The sequence below is a fragment of the Haliotis cracherodii genome, unplaced genomic scaffold, assembly GCF_022045235.1.
Source record: "Haliotis cracherodii isolate W230 unplaced genomic scaffold, xgHalCrac1.p SCAF_3, whole genome shotgun sequence".
Lineage (NCBI taxonomy): Eukaryota > Metazoa > Mollusca > Gastropoda > Lepetellida > Haliotidae > Haliotis > Haliotis cracherodii.
In genome coordinates this window covers 36,285,557-36,297,979 of record NW_027266286.1, presented here as the reverse complement: position 1 = coordinate 36,297,979, position 12,423 = coordinate 36,285,557, and the positions used below count along the sequence as shown (strand labels likewise).

General features: G+C 39.5%; 1 protein-coding gene across 1 annotated transcript; it reads left to right on the top strand.

Moving 5' to 3' along the window:
- Window positions 1-6,611: 6,611 nt before the first annotated feature.
- Window positions 6,612-7,520, top strand: LOC139473650 (uncharacterized). The gene has a single exon (XM_071256329.1). The coding sequence runs from the start codon at window positions 6,612-6,614 to the stop codon at window positions 7,518-7,520; it is 909 nt and encodes a 302-aa protein (XP_071112430.1).
- Window positions 7,521-12,423: the final 4,903 nt, after the last annotated feature.

Below are 12,423 nucleotides of genomic sequence, written 5' to 3'. Positions count from 1 at the left end.
AGATCTAAGTACCTTTGATGACTTTGACAACCAGAATCCAATCAAAGATACTGATGAAACCAACTTTGGTGGCACGAATCTTAACGATGAAATTTTACAATCAACCGTCAATGATTATTACGATTCCTTTAAAGATGATAGTCCTATTGTTTGTGAATATTCAAAGTTTGAGATAGATAGTAAAGGAATATTGCGACTGCGTGGCGCTCCGGATATTGATCTTATGCATTCTCGTACTCGTAAGCCCCTTGCCTTGTCTGGGATAGCTGCTAAACACGGCATCGTCACTGTTCGTGATGAATTAGGTTTTGTGGACTACTACCGACGACCAAAACTTTCTGCGAAGACTACTAAGGCTCTTCAGACTATGAGGAAAGAACTCGTTAATACAGATGATTTGGAAGCAGCCTCGATGGTGGACTCGGCCGGACTCGGAGAAATCTTAGATACCTATTACGATAATTCCACGTTACAGGTACCACATTCAGAGTTCAGTATTAGGGAATTACGAGGTCTTGACAAGGCAATGCGAACAATGCGGGGGGAACTCATCAATAATACAGCCAAGCTACCCGAAATCGACAAGCATATAGCTTACGAGAAAACAAAACTCGAACAGTCGGGCGATGAGTTCAGTAGACGCCGTGTAGCGGAAAGATTGCGTAACTTAGAAGAGGAAAGATCGGCCCGCCTCGAAGCGGCTTCCAGTAATAGAAAGGCACTTTGTTCGCAAATCAGTCGTATTCGAGAAACTATCGATCAAGTCCTCAACGATGACGACACACTGGCCGATAAAATTAAAACATTGTTCAGAGAACAGGGAATAACAATTGCCAGTATTTTAACCGCGTTGGGATTTATTATATCGACTTTGACTCTCGCGTTAACAGGTGGCAGTACAGGTGGTGGTACACCGCCCACACCGCCTAACGATAAAAACGGGATAAAAGAGTGGATAAAAAAGCATTTAAAAGCATTAGGTTCAGCACTGGGAAAGCTCGCTGAGAAAGCCGCGGCTGCACTTCCCGGTATAATAGGGAGTGTTGTTTCCTGGCTATTGAATTTATTAGGTAAGACCACCACTTGGCTTAGTCAAAACTTGTGGGGGCTGATCATAGCAATTGCAGGGCTGTTGTACGTATCCGCTAAGAACTATTTAACCAAATCATGAGTAAACCAACCGAGACTCCACCCACTACAAGCGCTGTTTTTTCATCGATATGTTGTTGATTTTTAGCCGCAATATGCAGTGACACTTGTGCATCAGTAGATGTTTGTGAAACATGTGGTGTTTGTGGCTTGACTATTCCCTTTTCGCCCGTGATCGTTTGCGTTATTAATTCGACGTTCATATCTGAATTTATACCTGGTTTTTGTTGATCGGTAGCGATAACAATTTTATTATTATAACCTATCACTTGACCGATCTTAAGTTCCATATTACTCGGAGACATGTATAGTCCCGGCGCATAAACGAAGTCCACTTTGGATTGAGCGTACTGTAATGCATTTTAAAAACGCTTTATAGACGATGGTATGTCAACTGGTGAATTAATGGCGTCCTCCACGTTTGCGACAAACTGTTTTTGCGCATCGAACGCCGTCCCAGTACCGATAATGGACGTTCGTGTTTGCGATTGCGCACCGAAAATTGCCCATACTTAAGTTCTTATCGATTCATTAACTCTTTCAAATCCTGGGTTAGTAAAATTATTTTCCGTTTTATCATTAAGAAATTCATTCCAAGCGTCTGTTGTATCGTTTGGATGCACAAACTTTGTTATAATATAAGGAATGCCACTCTCAAAGTTCATACGATCTGTTCTAAACTGTTTATCCGAGAGAGCAAAGCTTGAAGGGATCACACCCCTTTAATTAAATAATCGCTTTTATCTTTAATAGTTCTTTGTCCAGAGTTCGGAATACCTAGACCATGGCTAGGTCCTTTAATGCACCAATCTTTACTCGTAGAAACATTAAATTCATTACAAATACGTTCGAAGGCCCTCTTATCATAAATATCATTTGCGTGATTCCATGCTGGATCCAGCGGTAATGGAGCATTAATTTCTTTAAGTATACGTCTAATCTGATAGTACACGTGAAATAATATAACAGACTTATATAGTTTAAATCCTGAGGCATTAACAGATACGCCACATCCCGTTGTGGCACACCATACGGCAAAGTTTAACTGATTCTGCCAAAATTGCATCGGATTGTGAAACCAATCGTGCACCATTTTATCGTTAGTTGCCGTGAAACTGTATTTTTCAAAGATATCGTGGAATTTAACGGTAAATTCAGCACCAGAGGCAGTTACTATAATCGATTGATTAGTAATGTATCTCGATTTCATATTTAAGTTATGATATAGTATCATTGTATATTTAATATGTATGTTACACTCCCGGGAATAACAAATGGTCAGTCTATTGAACTGCTTCATACTATCGATAACTCGGATGGACAACTCGAAGTAGCTCTATGCGATGTAACGTATTACCCACGGTGGACCAATATAAATGCTACGAGGGGTTATAATAATGAGACAGAAATAAATGGTCAAAAATACATTATACCTGATGGGTATTACAGCGTATGCTCACTCAATGATGAATTTTTTAAGCCTAATGGAATTAGTCTCACACAAAATGAGTCAAATGGGTTACTGATTTTAAACGCTGGAAAAAAGGATGTAAAGCTTTACGAGAACTTAGCATACACACTTGGATGGAGAGGAGAAATAACATTACTCAAGACATCAGATCAGGGACTCGATTTACCAGATTTAGTTCCCTATAAAAAGCCGGCATCCATCTTGATCAGATCAGTACAACGGATAATATTCAACTTGAAAGTCCTTCTGCTCTGCTGAGAGCTATTCCAGTCAAAGATGAAAAATATAAAAGTGAATCTTTCTCGTCATTACAATATAAAAAATTGAAGCGTGGTATTATTTCAGACCTCAAAATTTCGGTATTAGATGTAAAACACCAACCTGTACATATAGGATACTTAAGTGTAACACTCCATATTATAAATAATGGTTGATGCATCAGGCCCTGGAACGATAAGACAATGTAATACAATTGCGCTTTCCGATCTCGGAGACACGGAAGGATGCGGTTAACCCGGTAACAATGGTAAGTTATACGCTTTACACTTACACGATAATGTATACAAGCGGAAAGAAGTTATATTCCCGGAAAATCTAGAAGATTTAAGCGATGTCGACGTTAGTAGACTCCTTAAAACCACTCCGTACAATATTATTTACAACAGTGAGAATAAATGGACTATGGTCGAAGCAAACATCAAGTGGCTACTGAATATCGTCATTACCCCACCTTATGTGATGATGGGTAAGGGACATAATTTAACTAAGATAATAAATAGTGGCATCGTACTCGCGGCCTATATCCCGTCAAAATGAAAAAGTGTGTTAGTCTTTCCCCTGCCAGAAAAACCAGGTCATATGTTATATAGTCGTCCGGCAATCCAAAATGTTAGTTTAAATTTGGTTACAGAATTCGATGATATTAAAGTTAACTTGAGTGCAATACCTAATATTTCTACGCTTATTATTGAAGTCTTGTTCGGAGATGCACCGGTAGATGCCTTCGAAATATTACCAGGTCTATCGAATAAATGGCTCAAGAAACACGAGCGTCAACGTTGCAGTATTATTCATGTCGGAGCATCACCCGTTGCAACCCTCGAGGGGTTCAAATTATTAAAAGTGACAGAATTTCTCTTTCTAAGATATTCTTGCCATATGATATACATTTGATAAGGTTGATGTATACTCTCAAAACATTTAAGCAAGACCAATTAAAGACTATTATATATTCGTAATATACACTATGAGTTTATATCCAGCGCTCGATGAAGCAATTGATAAGATGGAAACTGTTGATGGATTTCGATTACATCAAATAAGCGACATAAGACATCGAATAGAGAAGGATAGGGAGTTGAGACTTGGATTGTATAAAAAGTATTGCAGAGCCGTGAATGCTCTCGACGGAGTTGACACCGCTCTTGTAGTAGCTGGCATGGGACTCGGTGTAGCCGGTGTAGGTTTACTATCAACTATAATCGCCGCACCTATCGTGCTCGGCATGGAAATAACCGCCGGAGTCTCGGGACTGGCAGGAATAGCGATAAAATTCATTTCTCGTAGGTTGCAAAAGAAAGCATTAAAACACGATAGTATTCGGATACTCGCCGAAGCAAAGTTGAACAGCATTGAGGATCATATTTCAACAGCAATGGCCGATTGTAAGATATCCGAGGATGAGTTTCGTTTAGTGTTGTCAGAACTCACCAAATACAATGAAATGAAGCAGGAGATTCGATCAAAATCTCGTAAGACCAATGGTATTAGCGAAGACGAGAAAAAAAAGTTCATAGAACAGGGGAGGCAACAAGCACGTCAATTATTCCGTGCCAAAACCAAAGAACTGGTTGGAGATTAAAGATAAATTGCTTACTATCGTTTGATCACATTTAGACAAATGCTTACATAAATATATATAATAATGGAAAACACTATTAAATGGAAAGAATTACCACAAGGTTTTTATTATATCAGTGATGTCAAACTAACCAAATACGGTAATCAATTGTTTCTTATCAATTTACAAGAAGAGTGTAGTTATATAGTCTGGTCTCCTAGTAAAATGAACGAAGAACTTAATAAAAATGTTGAATATTGCTTTATCGATAAAAATAATGAAGAATATTTTTATTACCATTTAGGCTCATCTAAAGCAATGACTGGCCCCAGGTATTGGTGAGCTAGAGCCAATTTAGTTTAATCTCATGACTATCATTGAATCGCATAGTCATTTTGGCATAAAAAATTCCCTCTGTAGTGATGGTATAGGTATATGAGTCCCGCTCCAGTGGAAGTGAGCCAGAACCCCCATTACCTATACTACTTCCTAATTCAAGCAATAAAACAGTTGAAATCGCCGCAACCAGTACAGTCGCTGCCGTCGCCTGTCACAACAAAAACACTTGCGGGTGACAAACAGTTGAGTGACCTTGTAAACAGCTTGTCCGATGTACACCTCAAAGACTTCCTGGACCACACCACATCGTTAGACATGGGACAACCCGGAAATGCCTCACTACAGGGACGAGGTGAGAAATCACTTCTAATTCCTGACTTTGTATCTAAGCCCAGGTCATCAATGACCAGAGGCGCCTATAGTAGGTGATGGGTCAGCACAGCTGTATCTGAGGTCGTCCAGGGGGAAACCCCTTCCAGAACATGTGCCATTGTCACAGTGGGTTTCAGCCAATGTCCGCATTTTGTCAAAATTGATCGACCACAGGAAAGCAGGTATTGATGAAATTAAGGACTATCTGGAATACACAGCTCAAATTGGGGATCTCTGTCAAACATATACTATCCCTTCAGTTATGCTTCTTGACAACGCACACAGATTGAGACAAGCACAGACCCAGTGTGGCTGGAGTGAAATATTGTTCCATGAACTATTCTACTTTTTAGAAAAGAGAACATTCCAACCCCGAAAAGCAAACTCATTTCAGAATGCCCATTCGAGCTCTCAGAGTCACAATCGTCCAACAGATGAGTCAGGCAGACCCATTTGCATTAATTACCAGCACCCCTTGGTTTGTAAGTTCATTGAGAAGGTTATTTACCGACCTGGGTTTTGTTATAAATGAAAGCAAAACGATTGAACCTACTCAGAAACTGACTTTCCTAGGGATAGACATTGACTCTACTACCTGTACCTTATCCTTACCTGCGGATAAATTGCTTGACTTGAATCACTTATTAGGGAAGTGGGTGACGAAAAAGAAAGCAACAAAGCGTCAACTTCAGGAAATTGTAGGTAATTTGAATTGGGAAGCCACAGGTAGTTCATGGAGGGCGCACATTTATGCGCAGATTAATTGACTTATGTAATACCCTTTAAAAAAACAATCACCATACCAGGCTGAATGTATGCGCGAAGGCTGATATCAAGTGGTGGCATGAATTTTGTGAATGTTTTAATGGTACTGTGAAATTTATTGAAAATGAACCGGTGCCCGCAGCAAATTTCTCCAGAGATGCCTGCAGTGATGGTGGCGCAGCATATTTTGGCCGTGACTAGGTCTATTATAATTGGCATACAGACTTCCCATTTGTTGAACATTTACACATCAATGTGAAAGAGTTGTTCACTGTGTATTTAGCAGTCAAACGCTGGTGTGTAACCTGCACAGACAAACATATCATTGTCTACACAGACAGTATTTATACTATGCATACCTTTAACAAAGGTACTAGTCGTGACTGATTAGCCATGCGTTGGCTGCGCAAGATATTCTGGTTTTCTGCTGTGTATAACTTTAAATTTTCAGCCAGATATATCCCAGGCAAGGATAACCTTGCAGCTGACTCTCTAAGCAGGTTGCACAATGTTACATTTCTTTATAAATCAATATAGTTTATTCCGTTCTATTGGTTGTGTTGTGAAACTTGTTACAGGAAGTATATTCTAGTGCCAGCATCCTCACACATATCCAACCTAACTTTGTCCTATCTACAGGGCAAGTGGCTCAACAGTGGCAACGTATATAGCGAGATGCAGCAGTTTCGAGGGGCAGCATATGCCGAAACTACTAAGCGCACATATTCCTCATTGAGAACTGCATATCTGAGATTCTGCCTGTACTTTAGTAGGACACCAGTTCCAGCCGACCGCATGACAGTACTGCTGTACAGAGTGTTCCTAACAAGATCCCTTTCAGCAACTAGTATTCCAGGATATATGAATATCATTCGCCTGCTTCATCTTGAGGTGGGGTTACCAAACCCCTTGGAGACATGGGAACAGAAGGCCCTGCACAAAGGTATATTAAGACTAAAAGGTCCACCAATGAAACAAAAACTTCCTACAACACCAGATTTACTAAGGCGGATGCACAGTCATATGGACATGTCGGAACCATTCCTAGTAGCCTTTTGGGCAGCCTGCATCATTGCGTTTTTCTGTTTCTTGAGGAAATTGACCATGCTCCCTGAAACTAGCGGCAGTGGTTCAAGAAAGCAGACCTACTTGAGTCTGCACGATGCCAAGATTTCCCCTGACAAAGATAGTGCCATGATTACTGTCAGACACACAAAAATTATACAGTTTGGTCAGCGTGTGTTAAAGTTACCCCTGGCTAGGGTACCCGACTCTGTGCTTTGTCCTGTTAAAGCACTTGAACATTTGCTTTCACAATATAGTGAAGAACTTCACCATTCAAATGCACCTTTGTTTTCATATGTTGACAGAAGTGGTGTCCTCAAGAGTTTAACTGACAAAAGTTTTGTTAAAACATTGAAATATTTTCTGGACAAATGTGGTTATGATTCTGGTGCATACAGCGGTCACTCTTTCCGCAGAAGCGGATGTTCCTATGCATATGACATAGGCATTCCACCCTTGCTTATAAAGCTACGTGTTGATTGGCGCTCCAATGCATATGAGCGCTATGTTACAGTGTAATGATGCAATGCATGAGAAACTTGCTCAATCTCTCAGTGCAGGGATAGTAAATTAAATCAAACCACAGAACATTCACCAGGTTATTCCTCTTGGGGGTTTTGGAGGTTTTATTTTTCAATTAAACATTTGTCATTATTAAATGACCTATGCCCCCAAGAGGAATCATTTGGTTTCCTTTTCCAGGCCATATGGCACTGGTGCTGGATTTCTTGTTGTTTGTCGTTTAAGACAATTACATTGTCCGTGTACTAATAGCATATCAACCAAGGATGGGATGATGGAGTTTAAGTGAGAAATAAACCCTAGTTTATTTTAATTTAAATGACAATGCCATGGCATCTGATTTAGTGTTCATCAATTTAACAGTCAAGGGGAGACAATCCAGACTGTCAATTGCTGATTATGCTGTAAGCGGTATTTGTTTTTTATTGTTGCAAGGGACACGTCACAGGCGCCAAACGTAACATGCAAACTACATGTTGTTCAGGAATTTGGTGACTTGTCTCAGTCTGTTTGTTTACCCCCCTCCCACCCGGAGTTTTATGTTTCGATTAAACATTTGTCATTATTAAATTACCTTTGCCCCCAAGAGGAATCGTTTGTTTTCCTTTTCCAGCCCATATGGCACTGGCGCTGGATTTCTTGTTGTTTGTCGTTTAAGACAATTACATTGTCCATGTACTACTAGCATATCAACCAAGGATTGGATGATGGAGTTTAAATGAATATAAAATATTCAAATGTTCAATAATATAAAATATTCAAATGTACTTCATTATGTCTTCTGGGAAAAGTCCTTGTTTGATGAGCATATCTTTTGTAGCCATTGCCAATCCAATATCGAGAACCATCATTCCGATATCATAACCATTAAAATCTAGCTTGGGCGGTGTGGCTTTAGTAATCACTTTACCTATACGGGCATAGCCAATGGCCAAGCCGCTGACCACCCCTGACCACCGCTGACCACCACTGAATGATACGTTGCGTTTACCAACATTTTACCGTCTGTAACTGGAGTAGTCATTATAACATTATATGAGGGCTTACCTCTAATAAGGGCTCCAAGCCGAAAGCCTGGAAGCCTTATTGTAAACGGCCGATATTTTTTTATTATTGAACTTCTTGTTGTGTAATCGGGGGTGACGTTTTCTCTTCTCCGGTCTTAAAAACAACCTTACCACGTTCTAGCAACAACTCCTAGTGCATAGGGAGCCCAAGTTTTAATCTGACGACTATGTTCAATATTTGAATTATGCATTATGCCCACCCTTTCTCCCAGCTGCGATTTTCAAAGGATTCTTTGTCACTCTGGCTTGTGATTTCACAATCGCTGGTATTTCCTCATTCACTTGTTGTGATTGTATCTCCACAATCTGTGGTGTAAGTAAAGTCTCCATTATTAGTAAGTGGGCACTTATGTTTAAATTGACAATACCTAGCCGTTATTAAAGCGGTGGTTACCGGAGCTAAGAACATTCCATATCTATGATAAAACTCACAGCTTACTGCGCTTAGACCCCTTCATCAAACACGCTATTTCTCGCATAAATACGGGCGGATTTTCTGCCAGGATAGGAAGAAACGTACTAGCTATGACTCTGTATAGTTGTAACATAGCCGACCCTATCGTTTAGTCATGGTAGCTCCCAGTCTAGACTCGTAACACGCGTACAGTTTTTTAATTTCTTCGTCGATCATGTTGTCAATTTTTTCGATGGTATAATTTCCCCCCAAATATTGGGAACATTTTCCACCGGCTACGAAAGCCGCGAGTCTTTCTCTATGTTTATCTAAAGATTTATCTGTAACTATTTCTGCATGTTGAATAGGTTCTTTGAGCATTTGTTCGTAATGTAATACCTAAGGAGATATTTAAGTCTAACATAATAAAATATGGCATATCAGTAGTATACTACTACCTATACTACTCATATCCAATACAGATACAAATAATAAACTGTTGCGAAAGAATGAGGATTTCAAAGCACATTATTACATAATAACTGCTTATGTTCATTTTATCGTATTTTTGCTATATTTTTGCTATATATTTGCTATATTTTTGCTAATTTTGCTATATTTTTGCTTGGCAGTTGCTATATTTTTGCTTAGCAGTTGCTGTTTTTGCTATATTTTTGCCATATTTTTGCTATTTTTGCTGTATTTTGTGCTTAGCAGTTGTTATATTTTGGCTCAGCAGTTGCTACATTTGCTATATTTTTGCTATATGTTTGCTTAGCAGTTGCTATTTTTGCTTAGCAGTTGCTATTTTTGCTAGGCAATTACATAAGCAGCTGGTTGATCGGTTTTCTATACGAGTTTACAATGCTTCGTTTCTGCTAACATTTTTCTGACTTTATCCCGTTTGGGCTTGGTATAAATAACATCATTTTCACGTAGACATTCCTCAAATGAATCTCGGTCTTTGCAATGAAACAGGGCTACCCATTTGGTCTGCTCTCTCAGATCTTTCAGGACAGAGTTGTATTTTTGAGTAAGTACCCAAACACTATGCTGAATATGCCAACCGGAGAATGCTAAATATGAAAGAATATCTTTCTTTTTGGTGAGTTCTTTACTCGCACTGCAATCGTCTATTATGAAAAGGGTTGATTCTCCTTTGTATTTTTCGTGACATACTCATAAACAGTCTTGTAAACGATCACCCGGATCAACTCTGTGCACCCAGGAATCATTCATTACCGAATCTCTCGATAGGTATGTTTTATTAACGTTTATAGTCGGGCACAGAATAATAATATGGTCGAAAACATCCTGATAATGACTTTGTAAAATATCTAGAATAAAAGCTGTTTTTCTACAACCCGTTTGCCCGCAGATGGTAGCGCAGTGCGGTGCTTTAGGTAAAAGATTATTAATAGATCGCTTGCAAAATTCTTCCATTCTGTATATTAAGTTGCGCGTCCATAATCATGTACAAATATATGTTTAATTTACCAGCCGCTTCCTCGAGCTTCGATATCTGTATAGTAACACCCTCGCTGGCATTTTCTATTCTCCACCCACTGCTGTGTAGTAGGTTATCGTCCGTGGTTTGCATGTCGAGCCATAGCGCATACTTCGTGGTAAGGAATTCAGCCATCGACACATCCCCGAGGGACAGATCTTTCACGACTGCGTTAACTTCTGGGCTTCGTTTTAGAGAAGGAAGTCTTTTAATTTCATCCCACTGTTGATATGTTTGTATGCCTTGACTATATAGTAGATTAGGCACACCCTTGATAGTCAATTCTACTTTTGTAATCTTGGGATTGTAGAACTTCTAGGAATCTCTTGCAAATGCATCAGAGGGGTCCTCGAACAACATTAAAATACCCTTCAACGATCTAGCTGGAAAGTTTAGATTGATATTCTTTTGTTCCTGGTGATCTTTCGGTGTAGAAGCATGCGATCGTACAAAATGGCTAAACTTCCGGTATACTGGTTACGAATTTGTCTGGCTAATTCAGGATCTGTTATCATATCATACTCCAGTGAGCTAGTACCATCCTCAGCGGCTTTGATTACTCTGCTGTAGTCATTAAAAATGAGTTCATATTCTAACCTTTCGCCAAGGGATGCTTGATAAAAGGGCATGTGACTATCTAGTAAATCAAAGTTGAGCGGAATAATAGAATCGGTTACCTGATGCATCAGCAACAGCCTTATATCCTATGACGGTATTATCACCACTATCAGCACCCACACGCAGTCTCAATGTGTTCTGATTACAAATACCTTGGTATTGTAAGTTTTCCCGTTCTTTAGCCGTTCTCCAGAGATCCATGTAACAGAAATATACATCCCTGATGTCAATACTTCATTGCCGCTAATTTTAATCGCGATTTTCTTAACAATCGCACAACCTATGTTCTGAACGAGCTCTCTGCTAGACGTCGGTAGAATTCAAACTAATTGTAAATAATAGTCGTGCAGTTCTCGGAGCTAACACATCATGTGCGCCGAGATTAGGAAAGCGAACCAGAAGTGTTTGATTCTGATCAATGGTACTCGGGTTATTAGTTATAGATACTGACTGGCGAATTGCTTTGACCCCTAATGGATCCCGAAGTCTACATTGTGGGTTTAACTTGCGTCCGTATTGCGAAGACATTGTTAAATTGAAATTATGTAACCTTATGTTTAATATAAAAATGGATGATATTAATCTAGATAACATAACTGATACTGGTACAATCGAAGAGGGTACTGATAAAACCAGCTTTATGAATCTTAACGATGAACTTTTACAATCAACCATAAATGATTATTACAATGCCTTACTAGATAGCCCAATAGGTCGTGACTATTCAAAGTTTACGATAGATAGTAAAGGAATATTGCGACTGCTTGGCTCTCCGGATATTGATCTGATGAATTCTCGTACTCGTAAGCCTCTAGCCTTGTCTACGACAGCCAGTAAACACGGCATCAACACTGTTCGTAATGAATCGGGTTTTGTAGACTACTCACGAGAAATACTTTCTGCGAAGACTACTAAGGTTCTTCAGACTGTGTGTACTGAACTCGGTAACATAGGTAAAGATAATTTGGAAGAAAGCTCGAGAAATCTTGGATACCTACTATGACAATTCCACGTTACAGGTACCATCCTCAGAGTTCAGTATTAGGGAATTACGAGGCCTTGACAAGGCAATGCAAACAATGTGGGGAGAACTCATCAATAATATAGCCAAGCTATCCGAACTCTACAAGCAAATAGCTTATGAGAAAACAAAACTTGAACAGGCGGGTGATGAATACAGTAGATGCCGCGTTGTAGAAAGATTGTGTAACTTAACGAAGGATCAGCCCGCCTCGAAGCAGCTTCAAGTAATAGAAAGGCATTTCGTTCACAAATCAGTCGAATTCGAGAAACTATCGATCAAGTCCTCAACGA